The sequence below is a fragment of the Platalea leucorodia genome (assembly GCF_965183815.1).
Source record: "Platalea leucorodia genome assembly, chromosome: 2".
NCBI classification, from domain to species: domain Eukaryota; kingdom Metazoa; phylum Chordata; class Aves; order Pelecaniformes; family Threskiornithidae; genus Platalea; species Platalea leucorodia.
In genome coordinates this window covers 99555051-99576415 of record NC_138824.1, presented here as the reverse complement: position 1 = coordinate 99576415, position 21365 = coordinate 99555051, and the positions used below count along the sequence as shown (strand labels likewise).

The window sequence follows — 21365 nt, the reverse complement described above, 5'->3', positions numbered from 1 at the left end:
ACTACATTCAAATTTAATTATGTGTAAGTTAATTATACCTTTGCTTATTTTTCATACAACAAACTAGCCCCCAGTTTTTATTACATATAAACTTAAAAAAAAAGTAATAGATAACCATATATGAAATCCTGGACACTTAAAGTCAAAATTCAACTCTTCTCCTCAGAATTAGCTTGCCTTTTTTTTTTTTTTTTATTAAAGGAATTAAAGAAATTGTCTCCCCAAATTCTAAAGTTACACTAATTTTCAGAAAGCTAATGCCAGTTCTGCTCATATGTTATTAGTTTTTTTTAATCCATAAGATTAAAGTAAAACTGTGATTTTAAGATACATGATAACCATATAAACTGGAAACTAAAACTTAAAAATGTGAATCCTAAAGAGAAAAAAGAATTTCCAAACCACCCCTCAGAAGCAGCTAAAAATTACATTGCAAAAGGCACCGTCCAAGATCCAGAGAGTAGACAGGAAGATCTGAAAGTCTTAATAGGGAAATTTATACCAATCAGCATAACAGATTTGATGGGATTATTAACAGCATCGCAACAATGATGCAAAAAGACACAGATTGTTCAGGAACCGTAGGCAGAGGAAAAGACAAGAGAAGCTATTTATTCATACAATAAAGTTGAGTAAGTTTTATTTGACGTCCACAATGTAGTAGAAAATAGGTCTGATGAAAGTTCTGAAGTGACAAAGGAGGAAAGGGGGTGGGGAAGAGAAACCAAGGAAATCACACAGAACAGGGTACAGCTCTACCGTAAATTGAAGCTTACAGATCAGAAAGAAAACACTCACCAAACCAGCACTTTAAAGAATTGAAAAACAACTGGAAAAAAAAAAAAAAAATCTACATTTTTTCTTAATGGAGTCGAAAATGCAGAACAAAATCAATTATTATTTCTTCCACATAAGCAAAAGGAGCTTGTAGTTTCTAAAATTAATTCAAAAAAATCTGACAAGGTTAGGTCTACCAGTGGTTTTTAAACCTAACAGTACAGATGTAACCTTCAGTTTGGGGGTAAGGAATCAGTGAACTGCCAGCTCTTAGAAACAAGAAGAGTGTTTGCCATTCTTCCATTTTTGGAACTGCTAACAGGACATTGAGCTTGCTTGATTGCTAGCTGACTCATTATGACGTTTCTTATTACAGGGAAGCATAAGAAAATCATCCAAAAATCACTTGCTTTCAATAAGTATTACTTGGATAATCTCTCAGGGAAGGAATATACTGTCCAATACATCCCCAGCGACCTGTACCGGACAAGCTCTCCATACAAATAGTGATAAAAAAGAAGGAAGTTCAAGAGTACTAAAGCTTGCAAGACAGTTTCCTCCATTTCCAGTACTACCGACTCACTCTTATCTTAAAAAAGTTTAAGTATTTCCTCAAATTATTCACCTGTCAGGTACATTTCTGGTACATTTCTCTCTAGGAAAGTAAGAAGACCTATGTAGAACATGATGTACAGAGAAAAATAAATAACTTGTTAGAAAGCTGAACTATTACATACTCCTTATTTATTTTAATATGCTATCTCTTCATTATTAACTGTAGTTTTTACACACAAGTTGCAACGTCCTTTCACACAACTTTCTGGAAGCGCATCATGGCTAAAGCAAAAAATGTTGAAACAATGACCACACATACAAGCACAGAAAAACTACCATTTAAAAAAAATGTAGAAAAACAACACTTAAAAAACCTTATTTTGGTATAAACTTTAACTATACAGTATACATTGCAAATATCTTTAATAGATGGCCTGCAACCTGTAATATGCCACTAGATGGCAAGTTTGGATTGAAATTAGCTAACTTTTTTATTCATGGCATGTTTGAAAATTGCAAGTGGATAGGAAAGAAAGAATTGTGAAAAAAGAGTGAAAGAGGAGAACAAAAAAGGAACAGTTCAATAAACTACAAGTCTTCTGTATAGATCACGTTTAATATTAGTCAAAAAGGCTAAATCGGTTTTAGTTTTGTTTCCACATCTGCCACACAAATAGATAATCAATTCTTACAAATTTACTGCTCACGGACAGGGAAGAACTTGTTTCTTATTTGGTCACAGACAGCAGCATTGGCCATAGCAACCACAAGAATCCAAGATCTAGAGGAAGGCTGAGAAGGGAAGCAGCAGAGTTAGGTCTTGGGAAAGCAGACTTCAGCTTATGCAAGGAGTTGCTAGTTAGGATTCCTTGGAAAGCAACCACAAAAGGGTTAGGGGTACACAACACATCTATAAGAAGAGGATGAGGAAGCTGGGTTCATTCAGTTTGGCAAAGAGGGGGCTAAGGAGTGATTTAATAACAAACTGTAAATACTTAAGAGAGTTAAAAGAACGATAGAGCCAAATGCTTCTTTGTAGTGCCAGACAATACAATAAAGCACCAACAGCCATAAATTGCAGCTTGAGAGGTTCAGGCCAGACATTGGCCGGGGGGGGGAACAAATCACTAGAATGGTACAGCAGCTGGAATAGGTTGCACAGACAGGTTGTAGCATGCACCCTTGGAGGTTTTCAAGATTCAACCAGACAAAGGGCATGGTTGACCTGATCTAGTGTTGGCAACAGCCCTGCTTCAAGCAGAAGGCTGGAGAGAAAGCACTTCCAATAGTATTTTCAATATTGTAAAGTGGAGACGGATCTAGCAGAGTTAGCACACATGAAAGGGCAATCATTCCAGGGGAATAAAGAATAGCTCTCTGCATTTTGCCTGATTTTGATCAATTGTTGCATCCAATCCAAGTTGCTATACAAGGGCATTACTTAATGCACCGGTAGAAAGTTTTGGCAGTATCTTCAGAGACATAGGAAAAAACCACAGATTTGAATTTACAGATACACCTATTAATAGTATTTTAGTCAGTTTGTCTGGATTTGCTACTGACTTGCCTGCCATACAATGAAGTCACATATCACATATTCCCAATCTGTAAATTGTGCAATGCTTATCATACCCACCTTCCAGATTAATGAAGTGTTTTGAAAAGTACGACCTAAATCTAAAATATCATCCAAGTTATTTAAAAACATTCAGCTGTAATGTCACTTTGTTCATTGATTGATCCTCTAGCCAAAAAAGGATGTTACATATGATACTGCTGGAAACAGGCTTCCAACAAGGAGCTTGTGTAGTTGAGTTCCCCTAAAGACAGACATCTCATTTCTGTGCTAATGTAAGGGTGGTATAGAAAAGGAGCAGGAATCAGACAAGCATGCTAAGAGCAAGTAATGACAGCTCTATAAGGGCTGGAAACAACAACCTCAAAGAGCCTGAGTAGCCTGTGTTGCTTTTTAATCACCTACTACTTCACCCCTTTGATCAATATAATACAGTTCTCATGTATTTGAAGTCATGTTTAAAAAAAAGTTAAAATTAGTGCTTTCTATGTTCTTCACAATTCTTCATAGCAATGTCTCAAATTGAGAAGGTCCAGAATAGTCAGCTGACTACTGGAATTACAAGAAGCTATTCTATTTCCAGGAAATATTACAATATCCTCAGGAATAAAGCTCTTCATTGTGTAATCACATACTCTTCCCTACTCACCCAGGTCTTTCAGTTTTGATCTGCCACACCATTCTCCATAATTTCGGTTTGGTCTTTTGTTGCCAGCCTATATAGAACTTTCTATCTTGTTTTAAAAGAAAAACAAATCCTGTCTTTTAAATCAATTCTTTCTGTAGCTTACCACGGCCTTGTGTTTTGATATTGCAGAAGCATGCAAATAAGCATAAAAGTTCTTAACAGAAATATAGCAAATATATCTGAAAAGTTAACCCTGCACAATTTCCCCATGGTTAAATTCAAAACTACTACTGGCAGGTAATAAAATAGTGACAGAGTAGAAATTAAACTTTTTGCTTACCTGTAATACATATGTAAACCTCTCCCAACAAAAACACCACACAAGAAACAAGGTGTATTTAAGTGAACACTGAATTTGTCTTGTAGGGTAAATCTCAAACAACTGAAATGTAAGCAGAAGCCTTACCTCATCAGGAGATAGAAGGTAAATAGGCGTTAACATAGGGATTTTACTTAATTCACAACTCAGGCCAAGTGATATCAGGATCTCCTTGAGAACTTCATATCTCTTGGTATTGCTTATCTTAAGCAAATTAAAATCCTCTTCAGTTTGGACATCCATAGAATTGATATCCAGTTCCAAGTGTGCCTGGCAGGATACATGCAAAGGGAATAAAAAAATTATTTTGTATTACACATTTTAACATGGCACAGAGAGATAAGAACAGTTCCAAAATCAGCTTTGTCCTGACTGCGGTTCCTGAATTATCCAGTGTTAATAGTGTGATTTAAAAACTTCTCATGTCTTCATCATATCTACCCAAGTAGGGCTTTATTATTTATTATCCTAATAAATTAGGGAATACCTATGTATTTATAGTTTCTGATTCAGGGATCACAGTTGCCAGTACACTACAATTTTCTCTGAAACCTGCACAAAATATCCCTTCTTAAAAAACTGGTCTTCTCCTGGAGGAATTGTTCAAACTTGTATTTACTAACTTAAACTTCTCCTTCTGCTTTTCACATCTGCTGGCAACTTAGAACCAACAGCAATATTGGTCATATTCTGGCTTGTACAAGAGCAGAATTACATTAAAATTGCAAGAGCTTTATCAGAGGTTGCACAAGATATGTAGAACTCAGGCTGAGCAAGTCCTTACTGTGTCACATGAATTAAGTTGCAATCAGTGCAGATAAAGAAATGTTTCTGTCTGAAAGAGAACTAAGAACCCCAGAATATCACCTTGTAGAGAATCACTTCTCAAGGCTGAAGCAGATGCTTAAAAGTAGAAATGAAATGCAGAAGGAAAAAAAAAATCCCTTACAGACCTCCTTTTCCGTTTGTTTTTGGTTTTGGTTTTTTTTTGTGTGTGTGTGTTTTGTTGTGGTTTTTGTTTGTTTTTTAAATAAGTGTTCCAAGATATTTAGAAGCTTTTGTACCCTACTATATGTATATTCATTTAATGAAAATCACAAGCTATTATCTTTGTTCATTTCTCCAATTTTGCACATTTTAATAATGTTCTTCATCTTTCATATATGATCTACTTTATTGAAATTCAGGGAAATATGCTGAAATGGAGGGGGTATGGAACAGAACAGTACAGAAAAAAGGGAAACAACAAGTCTGTGACAGAATTTTAATGGCTGATGTCACTGTCAGTCCTCTGAAGAGAAAACAATAAGGCTTTTCAAATCCAGACTGGAAGTCATTTAAAATTATAAAATGACACACTAATCCTTTTAATCTGATTTTTGAAGCTATACTGTAATGCCCTTTTTCTGGGGAAAACCTCTGCAGTATTAAGTTTTACTACAGCAGAAGGGTCAATTTAAACGATACAGCAAAGCAGGTTTTACCATGGAACTTGCAGAAACAGATCGCAACAGTATCTAATCAATTTTCTAGTACAAGCATACAGCACATGGGTGGCAAAACTTCCTACATAAAGCTATAAAGATGCTACTGTGTATAACAGAGTTTCCAAAAAACTAGTAGATTTAATCTGATAAACTGGTAAGAGAGGAAAATACTTCTAAGAAACCCGATGAATATTTCTGAATTACGTAATTGCTAAAAGAGTATATGCTACCTGATATGCGAGCAGTTAAATTTGAGTGCACTGGACTCCTGAGAAAGTTCTCCTGTAACTCAAATATTGGTAAAAATAGGTCCTAGAATCTTTCACAAAGTTTGTTCAGCTATGTCCCCATTATATTCCTCATCTACTTAATACTGGTAAATAAATCTTGCTCTGCTTTTCTCAACGTGCTGCTTGAAAGCAAAGACCGTGTAAGGGGAGTGATTTAATTGTGAACAGCCATGCTAAAAAGAAAATGTTTACCTCTGCTCCTACTGAGGCTCACTCAAAACATCCAAGTTGCCTTCAGGCTCACTTTAAAAGTTTTACTATGAAATGGCTGAAATCTCTCTAGATTTAACAGCACAGGTTATACACAGAGGCTGATGCATACTTCTGGGGCATAGACTTATTTTTCTAAACTTAATGGTACCTCTTATCAGCCTTTCTATCACTCCAAACTTTAGCCAGATATCTGTGAATATTTAAATAATTGGTGACCAACATTTACCTTTAACACAGCCATGGAAACTTCCTCACCCATTATCCAGGAAGACAGAGTAACAATAACAAAAAAGATTAAGAACACTTGAACTTATCTGTTTAACTTTTTGAGGGTGTGTGGATTTGGTTTGGTTGTTGGGGTTTTTTAAACAGAGATCACAATACAGTAACACTGGAGAGATACCTTTGCTGGGATATTATTACTCTTAAGTAGAATGAATAAGATTTTGGCTCATTCTAGACTCCTTCATTTCTGTCCCTCAGGAGCTCTAAGCCATTTGTTAGGTGCAAAATGTTAAACATGTAAAAGTTTAAAGCCTGAAGGAAGACTCAAGAAACAAAAAAGCAAGTTTCCAGCAGACTAGATTCCCCCTCTCCCCACCCCACCCCCCCAAAAAAAACAGGAGCGTATATTACTGCCTGAAAACATGTCAAGGTTTAGAAAACAAAAAACAAGTTTTAGATCTTTTATCTTGATAGTAAATAGAAAAAACGCATTCCAGTTGAGTAAAGGGGTTTTTTAAATAGCAGAACAGCAAGGCCAACCATCGTGAACCCAACATGCATCTAGAAATTAGGCTTAATCAAAACACTGCTAAAGAAACCATAAAATGGTTCGCTTCATTCACAACACTAAGATACAAACAGAATACAACTAAGAAAATGGTAGCAATACTAGCAAAAAAAGAACCAACAGACCTAAATCAACAATGGCACTTCAGTGCAGTCAGAGACTAACCTTTATTGTGTAGTTACTTGCTCAAGCAAGAATTGTACAGCAGTTTTTCTAGACATAGCATGCAACAAGTAATAGAGGCTGGGACACTCTCATCCACTAGTCGGATTTCCAGAATTGCTGGCTACCTTAACCTTAAGAGAAGACGTCTTTCAAGTTTCTTGCAAGGTTTATTTTACACCCTCTCCTGACACTCTGCTTCACCGTCGTTCATATCTTTGTAAGGATGTCTCTTTTTTTATCTTGCCAGTATAAGCTTTCATCCCGAGTCCAACGACTCGGCTCTTCCTGTTCCCACCTCCCAAAATCTGTAAAATGCACAGTTGTATCACTGCACAACTTCTAGAAGGCAGAAGACGATAGCTCTGCTCTTGAAGATGCTTGCTTACCATGCAAATCTGCTCTCTCCTCTACCACCCACTATGATCTCGTATGACCTACATGTTCATGGCTACATGGTGAAAACAAGAAAGTGGAACAGCAGTGACATTCTCGACCATTCTTTAAGCTTCCTGAGGACCAAGCGAAAACCATTCTGCATTGAGTCCTTGTACATTCACCGAGACATCCGTCTATATCTCCCCTTGACAAGCATCCCCAAGAGCATGCAATGGGAACAAGTGAACTTTTTTAGCATACTACAACATCAGGTAGCAATGAGAAAATTAATGCTTCTGCATACACAGTACCTGAGAAAGAATGGCTTCTCCTCCACTGTCTCCATAAGTCAGATGAACAATAACTGTATCTTTATCAGCATTATTTAATCGACTCAATGTCTTCACTTTGCTGGTATCTTCCTTCATCACTTCCTCAAAAACACAGCCACTGACCAAAAGGTTTAACTTAATTTCAGTGCTGTCCGTTTTAGAGACCACTAATTCACGAACAGTCTTCAGTTTGCTTTTTCTCTTTATTTGTATGCCATCAAACGTAAAAGATGAAGAAAACCCTAGAATCTTTCCACCTTTAGATAAAAACTTCATAAATTGTTTGTGGTTCTCCTCAGAAATAGGTTCCTCTGTAGCAATGATCAACAGCAGTGAATTATCAATCCACGGAGCCTTCAGAACCTCATGCAGCTCATAGATGGCGTAGCTGTCTGCATCAATGCATTCCTGAAGGATTGATTTTACCTGCTCAAATTTCACTTTTGCAGTTTCAGAGCCAAGATAAATCAATACATTAGGGGGCTTTCCCGCAAGGTTTACTCTCTTTATTCCTCTTGCTAGACAGTCATCATTCTTCTCTTCCAGTTTGCTATTGCAGTCATCAGAAAGTTCTGGAATGTTTTCTGCAGAGGCAAATCTGACCGATTCAATAGTACTGTTTTCAAGTTGCAGGCATTCATGACAGCTGGAAAGATGCAAGTGATGATGGTCTCCAGCACCTGTCTCTTTGTCGGATAGACTGTTGGATTCATCTTCATGCTCACTTTCTTTCTCTAGCTTGGATTTCTCTTGTCCTGCAGACTCAGCTACTCCTAATCCCGATTTAACAGTAGTCCCAAAAGTAGCAGCAGGAGTTACTTCATCCATTTGTGTACTGCTTACACTTTGCTCTTTTACAGATGGTGCCACCTGTGCCAACTCCTTCAGAGTAGATTCCTGTAAATGGACAGCTGGAACAGTTAAAGAATAAGAAAAAGGGGTTATAAAAATTATATTAAAAGAGCTATGATGAATATCACTACCACAGTGGGATTTAGATTTAATTTCAGTACAAATCATCTATAATAGCAAGAATTTCACTTGTTTGTTTGACACACCAAATCCTAACCCCTCCCCAAGAATGTAATAAATTTCCACTCATAACACAAGTAATTTACTCTAATGACTCTTTATTTCAGGAAAGTCTGACTGAGAGCACAACACTCGGTATTTACAGGGCACGTTGCAACAAACTAACATGTATTGTGAGCGCAAAAACATTTGCACAAAAGTAAAACATGACAGCTACTGTACACAATGCAGATGTGTTCTTAATGGAACAATAGGCTATGGGTGGGAAGGTGAGGAAGTTCTCATGAATGCATCACCTTGTCAGCTTCTTATTTTGCCTGTCCCTCTGTCCCCAGCAAAGGACAAAATGGAGCGAGGGAAGTACCTTTGGAAAAATACTGGTGTCTTAAGGAGGGCAGGGTGGAAAATTGCTTGCTGCTATTTTGGAATAAACTATTTTGATATAAGCTAATAAAGTGGTGATATTGGGTAAGATGGAGACATTGAACCATGTCTCTTGCATTGCTGCAGAGAGAAGTCTGGCACAAGTAAAAGGGAGTAAAAAAAATCTGAATTGCTTTCAGTCTGCAGAAAGGGAGTCATATGCACCCATAGCAAGACTTGGGAGCTAAGAATCTGAGGGAAAACTAGCGAACAGGAAGAATAGTTAAACCTTCCCCTTTCTCCCCCCAAAAAGGATAGAAATGGGAAGATGAAAAATTTTTGGCAAATACAAGTGAGAAAAGAGTGGCAAAGATGATTATTATCAGCGTGAAACTTGCAGAGCAAACTAAATAAGAAAGAGGAGAGAAAAAGTACTCTTCATAAGGTAATTTTTTCAGCTGCTGAGCCATGAAAATATTTTCAATCAAAGTCTGCAAAATTTTACTGAATCCATCTCCACTCGCATAAGGCCAAATAAACTTAGTATGCTTTTGTTTCTGATTTCTCAAGAAAATTCAGTGAGAAACTTGATTAACAAAATAGTCAGCTGGCACAGAATACACTAGATCCAAGTTCAATCACTTTCTTTGCTTAACAACAGTTGCATTCCCTTGAAACCATATCCCCTTTGCCTAGTTTGGAGCAGAAATTTGAAGCAAGATTTTTTCACATCCCAGGAGAATTTCACAGCTACCAGCCTATATGCTATTCCATCAACAGCCTGTTCTCCTGGAGCAGTTCTAGCATGCACATGGTACCTGAAGCAAAATGAGCCAGCAAACATTCTGAAAAGTAAATGACAGGGGCACTCTTTCACCTTCCATCCCCTCCTTATGTGAATATTTTTGCAGAACAGCACCAAGAGACAGAGTTTCACATCAGATACATTTGTGAGCATATTCCTACCCTCTTGCACTCCAGCTAGCTGTTCTCCATTTTGTCCCTCCCTGACTTCTGCCAAAGTGCTATGATCTACATAAAAAAAACAATCAAGCAAACAAAAAAACCCCACAACCAAACACAAAAAACCCCAAACCAAAACAAGAAACCCAACCGCCTTTTTTGAGGGGTAGGGGAGGGGGGAGCAGGGAAGAGAATTTTTTTGTAGCCCAAATCATTATTTTATTATTCTAAGTGACCCACAAAAAAAAAAAAAAAAATGTGGCTCTACCCCCCCCAAGAGCTAACTACTCTACAATACCCTACAGAGTGCATATTACGGCACTTTTAGAACGGTGCTGGAAAAAAGAAGTTCAAATCTCATGAAGCAAAGGGAGGTGGAGCTTGGACTTCCCACAGCCCAGACAACAATTCTATTTAAGAAAGGTGTTACAAGTGCAACCACAACTACTTCCTTCTCCTCTCTGTGGAATTAGCCACGAACTCCCTTCCTGCCTTAGCTGAAACTATTAAACTAATGAGGACATAGTTCTGATATCATTAAAATCACCCCCTAAAGACATAAACCATCCACCAAAAATTCAAAATTCAATTAGCAATGACACCACCCTCCTTCCCCTGGTTATCCCTTTCCCTGTTTAGAAAGCATCTGTGAGCTTTTCTCTCAGTGTTCTAAAGGATTAAGATGCTTGAGTTACAGAAATTGTTCTCAACCTATGTTTAGCTTTGAATACACTTTTTTTCCAAATATGAAAGAAGAGAACATTTGCCTAAAACCTTCTGTATTTTTTTTTCAAATAGATTAGTTAATCTAACAGACGAGCCTTACAGAAACAATATTTTCTAACTTCACCTTTGTGACATTTATGCATTCATGCATTTGCAAAAGCTTAAACACCTTCTTGGATACTCGGAGATCTCATCATACCAAGATTAATTACTGGCAGTAGCTTATGAGGCATTAAAGAAAAAGAGGGGGATTTATTCCAAAAATATTTTGATCCATTTTTCTGTTATTTCTGTTGCTGTATTTGTAAGATGTTCTGTAAAGAGAGAAACTCACTGAAAAAGTAGTCTAACTTTTCAAGGATCTCTATATTTGACAGTATTCAGTATAAAATACAGTAGTGCTACAGCGCGATCAACTGCCTAGAATGACAAGAGGAAGAAAACATTGTGCCAAAATAAAAGCATGAGTTTTTATGTAGGTATAAAGACTATATGCACAGTCCTAAAATAACCATGTAATAAACATGTTCTACCATTAAAAACAATTTGTGAAGATACTTACAAACAATCTTGTGTGGCACCATTCCATTATCCATTTGAAGCCTGTCTTCCATGAATGCTATTCCAAGGTTACTGAAGTTATCTACACTTGCTTCAGCAATTAACTTATAAGGCTCCCCAGCTTTATAGGCCAATGGTGAACAGTAGTCTGACCACTTCACAACCTAGAATAAAGCATACACGTGTTTTTCAGTTTGAAAAGGTTACAGAAAAATATCAAAATACCACCAGTATTATGAGTCTGCAAGATGAACTGCAAATAAAAACTGCCCTTCCTTCCCAAAGGATTCTGCTATTAAAAAGCAGCAGAACGGTAGCAGAGCCAACAGAGAGACTTTACGTCAAAATGGCACAACTGGCAAACCCAAGGACTGGAAGTAATTTTAAAGAAAGTACTTTAAAAAAAAAAAAAGTGTAGCTAACAGGATTACAGAATACTAAATTGGCAGAATCACTTTTAAGACTTGTTTCTGTGATGCCTGATGTGTTTAAAACAACTACTACATTTAATAGTATCATGAGACAACACATCTCAACTAGAGAAGGCTTTCAGTAGTCAGTTCCTGTCACACAAAAGTGCACCCTTCATGACTACAAAGGTCAATGTATGAGAATGAATACAACCAAAAGAACCTACTGAGGAAGGGTAGCAAGCAATACCTGCTACAAGATTCAGTCCTGAGGGAAGTAAACAAAGCAACATCCACACTAAGTGTTGAAAGCAAACAGGGAGTACAAATACATCTTTCCCAAAGATCAAGGCTATAAAAGCTTCAAGTAACACACAAAATGGCAGGAGAGCATTATCATGTTCTCTAAGTAAAATTCTATTTGTATTTATTTCCAAGACATAGCTTTCAGCACAAATTCTAAAAAGAATGCTGATAAAAAGAGCAAAGGTAAACTACTAGGGTTTAATAAAAGCACACACTATCAGAAGCATTAACTAAACACAGAAGATTCAAGCTGCTTATCTACATCAAAAATTCCGTTCTCCAGAAAAGAAGCATTATGAAAGTGACACACTTAGGTTTGTTTTCTTCAATAAGGTTTGTTAAACACAAACTACGCAGCTGTACCCTCTTGAAGAACAAGTTCCAAGTTTAACTATAAAAGCAACAAGTGGGGGTAAAGTGAAAAGTTTTGGTTTCCTTCTGAAAGGTGGGCACATTAATAAAGACTACAAATCTGTCTGCTGACTCATAACTGAAAATGACCCCTTTTAAACCTTATGTTTATAAAACAACAGTACCAAACAAGACAATATTCAGACAACTGACAAACACAGTGATATGAGTCAATTCTGAAAGCAAAAACCAAATAAGGCACCCGATTTCAGTAAAAATTGTGTGACTGATACCACAGCCTTTATCCTTTATAGGATACACAAACCAACTGTTCTCCTGTGAAGGCATTTTTAGAGACAATGAAGCACCATCTGTTTTCATGACCTAAAAAAAAAAAAGTTAACCTTCGCCATGTAATACGTTCCAAACACTGGGAGGCAAAGCACAATTCCCACATAGCAACTCCAGCACTTTGACGCTGTCATCACCAAACCACTTCCATGAAGTTCACCCTTTTATCACTACACACAAGATGTAACACGCTGATTAAACACAGGAAGAAAAAACACTTTTGTTGAATGCACAAAATGAGAGTGAGCTCTTGGATATTTTACTTGTTCATAATTAGACCATCAGCTAAAATTACCTTTTTATCTACTGCAGTTAAGTGGTTTACATAATATAAAAAAAAAAAAAAGAAAATAAAAATCTATTTCCAACTTTTGACTTTACAGTATGTCCCAAGGGAACAAGAAGAAGAAACTCAGATTTCATACAACCTTAATGATCACATGTCCTTTCTAAGTCATTCTCAAAGACAATCTCTGATTACTGTAACCCAGATGAGACCATCCAGTCCATACTCATATTGGTGGCCTTTGGATACCTAACAAGAAAACTGGCTGGGTATCTTCTGATACATCACCTATACTAACTCTTAGTGAACAAACTCAGTTTCAAAAAAGAGAAAAAGACAGCAGTGTGTGGGCAGTGTGTTGGTGTTTACCACAAAGTCAGCTGCATGCTTTAACTGATGGGTTAAACTCCAACTCTGTAACACAAGAGCAAGTAACAGCTTCAAACCAGCCACACCAGGACACACAGTTGTGAGAGCCAGCCCTCAAATTCATGACAGGTGTATCACTCGGGTCCTGAACTTCTGGACATAACCGCTCACCAGTAAAAGCAACAACAGTGAGTTTCTACCTCCAGGACCTTCTGAAAGGTCATCTCCATGACTGTACCACAAAGAAATACCAGCTCTGAAGTTACAGGATATATTTCTGGGCACGCTAGTATTGACCTGTTCTGAAGCAGAATAAAATCTCCTTCTGGAAGATAGCTATGCCAGACCCTGACAGATATGAATCCCTGTAGTTGGAGCATCAGTCAGACTTCATCCCACTGTCACTAGGGAAGTCTGTGACCAAGTCAGGCAGAATTGCCCCAAGCAACTGCCTTGAGCGATGACCTGGACAACACCATCGCTTTCCGGATGGAAGGTATTCCCAATTGTGTTTAGTCTATTGGTACAACATCCACAGCTGTAATGGAAGTGTCCAGTTGTAGTTGTAAGGCGTAAAACTCTAAGGGCCTGCTGGTAACTGCTGGCAATTCACGATCACCAGTGACAAACATGGCAGATACATTTATGATATTTATGATTATTGTGATATTTATGATACCAGCTTCCGTCTCTATTTTCCTCAGCATATGACTCTGGGCTAGTCTCTATGGTGGAGGGTAAGAGACTTTCACTGTATTTAGATATCCTTTCTTACCCAGAGAACAGGCACAAGCAGGTAACACCCACGTCACCTGGAAACTGTGAGGAGAGCATATTGATGGTCTTCAGCCTTTTTTCATGGCATCAAGTAAAACATTAGACATTCTAATAAGTAAAAAGTAGTTATTGCTGTCTAGTACGAATAAAGTGAATACACAAAAGAACCTTGCAAAGTAAGGCTGTTGCCAAGACATATGACCTGTAATCCTGCTCATGCAACAATCGACTTTCTTTGCAGCATAACAAAAATCCTCAGAAAATATTTTCAAACAGGCCAAGCTTTCCTGCTACAGCTAGAAATCTTCATCAAAATTTTGTCAGAATACAAAATTAAAGGCCGGGCCTTAGTAAGATATGAGATATTATTTATACTCCTGCTTTCTGGGTCCACCTCAGTTTCAACAGAAACCAGTCACAGATCACTGATAGCCCTACAAAGAATGGCTTTTCTGTCTAGAAATTATCATAGGTCACAGGAGCAATCTGTTCTTACAGCTCCTGTCTATGTTGACAGCTGGCTGACAGAGGTAGCAGAATTAAAAGCACTTTGCTAGAAGTACACAGCAGAACAATAAACAAAATAAAACAGTAATCCTTTTCCTCTTTAGCTTCAGTCTTTTGCCTGGACTATCACTTCTGAGCTTGACAAATCAGATTAATTATTAACGTATACATAAGAATGCAAACATTTTCCATTCTAAAGAAAATGCAAATGAAACCAACAAGATTAAAAAACTCCACTGAACAATAAATCCCAAAAGAACAACAAACTAGAGCTTCAACTCAGACATTTTTGTGGACCTCTCTACTACAAAAAAAAGTAAAGTTTAAAAAAAAAAATCTCCCTTAGCCTTCTGAGTTGGCCCAGCACTCCCCAGGTGCACTCTAAGACAACCTAGGGAGCACAGCAGGTATCCGATCTAGTTTATCTCCTAGAAGTAGAGCCCCCACCTGGATTGATTCCAGAGTCTTACATCAAAGGCAATAAAAACATTTACAAACCAGCTAACGTGGCTACTTCCTGTGTGCTCCAAGGAAACACAAAGTCAAGACTTCAGCAGAAAAGATCTGAGTTCTCAACAAGCTTTCAGTGTCTCCAGTCCTCACATTCTGAGCTTCATGGAGATAACGATTTTGCCTGATGCAGCACTTCACCTGGACACCATTCCTCTAGAGGGCAAAGACTAATATGCTCCAAATGCATGCTCTGTTCTAGAATTGACAGGCCTCCATGGAGTGTGAAGGTACTAAAAATTTGATTGCAGGCACAAATCTGTAATTGTGCCCATTCCCAATCTGTCCTTCTGTTCCTGCACTCAAGTTAGATAAGACTATTTACCAACCACTCTGTTCTCAACGTTCACTCCAGCAGAAGACTCCTGGATCATCTCCCAGAACAAGTGGCCTGGAACATATATGTTCCTCATCCAGGGAAATGGACAGGCTGCAAGCACCTGTGTATGTGACACATTTCCTTTAACTCCAAAAAGGATCTTGAAACCTGGTGCCAAAAAGCAAGGATGACAGATTGCCCTTTAAGGTGCTAAGCAGGGGCCATTCAGAAAGACACCTTATCAACTGCCCCCAGGTGGTGATGCCAGCCTGTTCAATGGGAGAGCTCTGTCGATTTTATGGTACCCCAGCAACCAGGCCAGAGGTTTTATTATTGCCTACCCAGTGACATCCTAGCATGCACGTCTTTCCATTTCTCCTCTTTGCAGCAGGCAATGAGGTCCATTCTGTCCTCTTCACTACAGAGAGCATACAGCACACACAACAACTGACTGCCTTAGGAAGGAACTATGACAACGTGTACTGCTTAGAAGATTTTTCCTCCCTGCAAAGGACATTTATCGTTTGCTTTGGGTTACAACCTTTCACCCCCTTCAGACCTGCACCCAAGCTGAGACGCCTAGGAAGCAAGCATGCCTCATGTGAGGAAAAAGTTATAAAACCAACAAAATTTAGGGGAGAGAGAGACATTATCTCAAGTTCATAGTAAGTTTTGATAGGGTCTGGATACTATTTTTATGCATAATCTGTTTAGAGATGCTATATATTCAGTAATTCAAGTTTTAGAACATCATCTTTTAAATCCACATCTTCGCACTTTCAATATATTAGTGGAAAAGACACTTTTTAGATTTCTAAGTATCTAGGACATGGACATTTTGTGAGTATGCTTGCCATAAGGATTTCAATACTAGTTTAATTTATATCTTTGGATGCCTCAATAACATTTTGTAAGTATTACGCATTAAAAGGCAAACACAGTTTATAAAATTCCAACCAGGAAGTATTGCCATTCCCCCACTGCATTTTATAGAAAAACAAAGAGATTAAAAGCTTGATTTTGGCCTTACTTTTGCAGACTGACATAATCAATCAAACGTATAATACTTTAACTTGTACTTACAAATCACAATGAAAGGAAGCTTCCAAGACAGACTTCTATTTCAATTATGACTTTTCACAACCACTTGGCTGGAGGCTTGAAGAGCTTTTCAGAAAACTTAACATATGCTTGCTCTCTATATTCTTACTGAGGCATTTGTTTCAGCTGGTGTCAGAAACAGGATACTGAGCTACATGGACTTCTGATCTGCCTTAGTATGACAGCTTTCAAGCATTTTTTTCCTATTCAGGGTATCTAACCATACATGCCTCATCCAAAGTCACAATGGAATTCTGCAGTCACCATCCACAGCCAGGGAAGTGTGCTACTAAAAAAATCACAATAAAATGTCTATGGGTCTATTTAAAGCATAAAGTAGAACTAGAGTATTAACAGTGATTCATTTTAATGAAGAGACTACCTTTTTATTCCCAATAAGATTATAAACATACAAAATCTATCTGCCATTGATTTTTTTCCTTCAAGTGTTTTAGGTTTATACCTACCAAATGACCTACCTGTACTACTTTCTATGCAAGAAACAAAGAGAACTACTTACCTCTTTTGAAGAGACAGGCACTTTCTGCAAATTATCTGCCTGAGCTGAAATGCTTTCTGTCACAAAAGCTATATGTTCTGCTTCAAGTAACTTATCAGGATAAATCATAGGAGAAATGAGAAGCAAACTCCATCTGTTTAAGTCATCAAGGAACTGAAAGAGACAGGAAAGAAAAATAAGTCTGTATAGAAAGCACCTGATTTCATAACTCATTTTTAAATTATGTCCAGCCTAAATTCAAATGTGACCCTTCAGCCTTACCTGAAGGGTCTCTACCATTTCACGTTCCCCATGAGGGAAAAAAGGGGTAAAGGTCTGAAGCACTAAGCAGGAACACATTAAAAATAAAACTAAAAGTGACAACCAAGCTTTTAAGCCAATTCAGACTCCAGCTTTCAGATTTACAGGACAAGTGCACAAGTGAGCGGGCCGGGAGACCACTATGCATTGGTACTGTGACTGTTGTAGGCCATTTGCCACTGGCAACATCCCTCATTCAACCTGAACCTCCTCTCCCATTCACACCGCAGTTCACCCTGCCTCCTCCTTCCTTCCCTCTTCTCCCCTGACTACACGAACCCATGGCCCTGCTGTCTCAGTTCTGGTGGCTGAAGGGCACCGTCCGCTACTTGGCAGGGACTGAGAAAGCAGTCACAACACACAATCTGCCTGGTCAGTCACTACAGCCCCTCTAACTGGACAGTAGCCCAGGTAGCATTCATTCTATCTGGGTAACAATCCTCCAGGAAACATACACTCCTACTGCTAAGACATATACACTGTCTCTATACCCAGCTGCCAAAAGACCAACCAAACTGTGAGCCACAAGTGACCCAAGAACTATATACTACACAGGTTTAATTTTTAGACCTAATTTACAAAATTTCAAGACTTCCTTTGTAAAGCCAGTTATATAAAGACAGTTATATTTTGTGGACATGTACAATCCCAGGACAAATTCTTTAAAAAGTGATTTGAAAAATCTTAAAAAAAAATATTTGAAATAAAAGGAGAGGGTACTTTTTTTTTTTTTAATATATTAAGTCCTCATGCATTTGCACCAAAATTACTCATTCAGTATGTAACTCTAAGTTAAAGAAAAAACTCATTCAAAATAAATTTGTCCATAAGGTAGTCTATCCACTTTAGCAGACCATTGTACAAACGTTTCCTTCATTAAATTATAAAGACGGTTCCCTCTCTTGTCCTCACAAATGAGCAAATAAAGCTCAATAGCTGGAATCAGTAGACCAAAGAACAGTTTTAAGAACCTCAAAGTTTCTCAATACATAATCTGATCCCACACCATATTACATCAATTTTTATGTAGATATTGCATTGAACTTAATTTTTCTGTCATAGTTTAAAAGTGGCAAACATTAGAAATAGATATTTTGCTACTACTATACTAGAAACACATGCTTTGCACATCTTCAGTAATTTTATGTGGAAACATAAGAGAATTTCCCCATAGCACACTAAATGTGTACATCACTCCATATCTAAAATGAAACCGCACAATATTAAGTCTATGGGGATAGATTGCCAATCGAACCAGCTTTACTGAGCAGAGAAGCTGCTAGAGTAAACATTGCTACCTTCCATGAGAAAGTTAACTGAACTCACGAAGCACTATATTATCTTAAGCATCCAATCTGATTAAAGATTAAACAAAAAAACTTCACAGGTTACGATTTATGATTTGCTGGTATCTTATCTTAAGGAAGTTACTGATCACAGTCCAGAGGCAGTTAGACCTACTCAGAAAGCAAAGTAGCTCAGCTAGCTTCCTAGAAGCCAAAAAAGCATGCTACTTAACCTTTTTCTCTTCACAGTGTTCACCGATGATGTAGAGGGGTCCCCAGTGATGCTGTCTCTATCTTTAATGCAGCCAGATTAGAGCCCTTATATGCCACACTACCGAGGTGCAGCGTGGCAGGCAACTTCCACAGGGATTCTCAGAGCAACTGGTAACTTTCAATACATATTTTCAAGAAGCAAAGACAGTTTGAATAATAGCGTTGACTTTATGCCAAACTGCAAGGCAAACTACAGTTCCCGAGAGGGTTTCCCAATTCCCAATAAACACAAATAAACTGACAAGCTTATAAAGTCAGTCTGCATGAATAACATTGCAGACAGAAAAAAATGTGCTTACTGTGCAAGGACCAAGGAGAAACTACTTCAGAAATGAGCATTAGTGGAGCAAAGAACAGCATAAATTAGTTGAAATATGATTTACAAAACAATAATCCAGGCCAACTGAGGCTGAACTCCTCTAAACACACGGACAATTATTTGGTTTTTGTTTTAAGAGCTTTATCGAAATACAAACTATGCATTTAACTTCCCTGTGAGAGATTCTGAGATTGTCACCCGCGCTTCTAAATATGAAATAATCTGCTTATTAGGTAGCAAAAAGACTATTTTTGAGCAAACACCACTAGCATTTGTGATCTTATTTTCACTGCACTGAAAATATCCTCTTTACACACTGAATGTATGAAAAGTTTCTCTGCTTTTAAAGAGTAGCACTTAGCCAACAATAAATACATTTCAGTAACACCAGTTGAAGTGAAACGTGAAACAACTGAGATATTTATATGTGTGCTTGCGGAAGTTATCAGCAGAAAGGAGATCAAGAAGATTCTTATCCACAGGAATTCTGGTATTTAGAAACAAATTTAGACAAATTCAACATTCATTTAAATGATTCAGATGACTGGGGGTGTGTATGTGTGTGTGTGTGTGTGTGGTGCCAGAGGAGTTACAGTCCTAGATTTGAAAGTCAGAAGCAAGCTTACTTTCAGTTTTACTTCATGAGATGGCAAGTGAAATTTGTTCAGGCACGGTATTTTCCACTGTCATGGGCTACCACAGCCTCACCCCACCCTCCTCTCTCACTGTCCATTTGCAAAAAAGGGATTTTCACAGATCTTGTTTTTCATGTCATTTTCCTCACTTGAAACAACGTTTGGTATCGGGAGAAGCACGCAGTTCTCCATAACCAAAAGCTCAATTCAGACTCCATTACAGATGCAGCTACATTTTTAATCTCTGACACACAGCTTGAATGCACAAATATAGCAAACGTTTTTAGACTAAAGCCTTGCATGTGCTAAAAGTTTATTACTAATATGGAAATACTAACAAGCTGTCCAAGTGCTCCTATTGCCACAGCTGTACTTGCAAAGCTGCACCTCACACGCGTGTGGTAAAACACACTCCTCAGCCCACTCCCTAAGCCAGCAACCTATAGTAATGAAGAGAGGTAGCTACAACTGTACCAAGATTTTCTACCAAGGCAATTACCTGGGCCTTATCTGAGCCTGACCCTTGACAAGCAGGGCTGTGACAGGCCTGGGAAGCTACACGAGGTGTTTTTTTCAACCGCAAGTCCCAGCCCGCCACTGACACTCTCGCTGTCACACGCCGAAAGAGCAAGGGCAGCCTTAAGCCCCGCAACCGCTGCTCCCCTTTCCCTCCGGGCTCCGCCGCCTCAGCCCACGGCCGCCGCCGCCGCCGCCGCCGCCTCTCCCCTCCCCTCCCCTCCCCTCCCGCCGCGGGAGGCGCGGCCGGGCGCCCTGGGGGAAGGGGCGGCGGCGCAGCTCCGCCGCCGCCCGCCGGGGAAGGCGGTTCGCCGTTGCCACAGTAACACGGGGGACCGCTCCCGGCCGCGGCTGCTTCCCCGCCCGAGAGGCCCCGGGCATCCGCCGGACGAAGCGCCTCTCAGGCCTCGGCCCCACGGCTCGGGGCGGTACCTGCGTCTCGTCCGTGAAAAAGACTTTGTTCCCTATCCTGAGGCAGACTCGCTCCTCGGGCGGCACCTGCCTGCGCGGCTGCCGAGGCGGGGGCGCCGGCGGGCCGGCGCAGCAGCAGAAGGTGAAGGAGCAGCGGGAGCGGTGGAGGCGGCGCACGGTGCGGCGGATGAGCGCGGCCGAGCGAGGCCCCCAGCGCGCCCATAGGTAGAGGTAGCAGAGCGTGATCAGCATGGCGCGCGCCCCCCGCCCCGCCCCGCGCCGGCCCGGCCTCTCAACGTCCAGCCACGGCCGGGCGGCCGCGAGGGGAGCCCCCGCCCCGCCCGCCCCAAAGAGAAAGGGGCGACGCGGTTGGGCGAGCCGGCCGGCCGCTCTGATTGGCTGGCGGCCTCGCGCGCCCGGCGCCCCGCCCCTTTTAAGCCCCGGCGGGGGCCGTTGAGGGGCTGAGCGTGCGGCTGCCGCAGCGCGACCGGCGCTGAGCGCTGACGCCAAGCAGCACCTGGTGCTGCAGAAAATACAGAAGTATGCTTTGAAGCGACGTGTGCAGAAAATAAAAATCAGAAAAAAGGGCCAGCCTGGGGGTTG

General features: G+C 39.5%; 1 protein-coding gene across 1 annotated transcript in view; it reads right to left on the bottom strand.

The window, feature by feature from the left end:
• The window catches only part of HLCS (holocarboxylase synthetase), a gene marked incomplete at its 5' end in the record, with an annotated part of 123941 nt that extends 102927 nt beyond the window's left edge, over positions 1-21014 (bottom strand). Inside the window, 5 exons of the mRNA XM_082303924.1 lie at positions 4003-4185; positions 7550-8481; positions 11217-11379; positions 17023-17175; positions 20784-21014. Coding sequence (XP_082160050.1) covers positions 4003-4185; positions 7550-8481; positions 11217-11379; positions 17023-17175; positions 20784-21014 — 1662 coding nt within the window. The remainder of the gene's footprint in view (positions 1-4002; positions 4186-7549; positions 8482-11216; positions 11380-17022; positions 17176-20783) is intronic.
• Between the last annotated feature and the right edge of the window lie 351 nt (positions 21015-21365).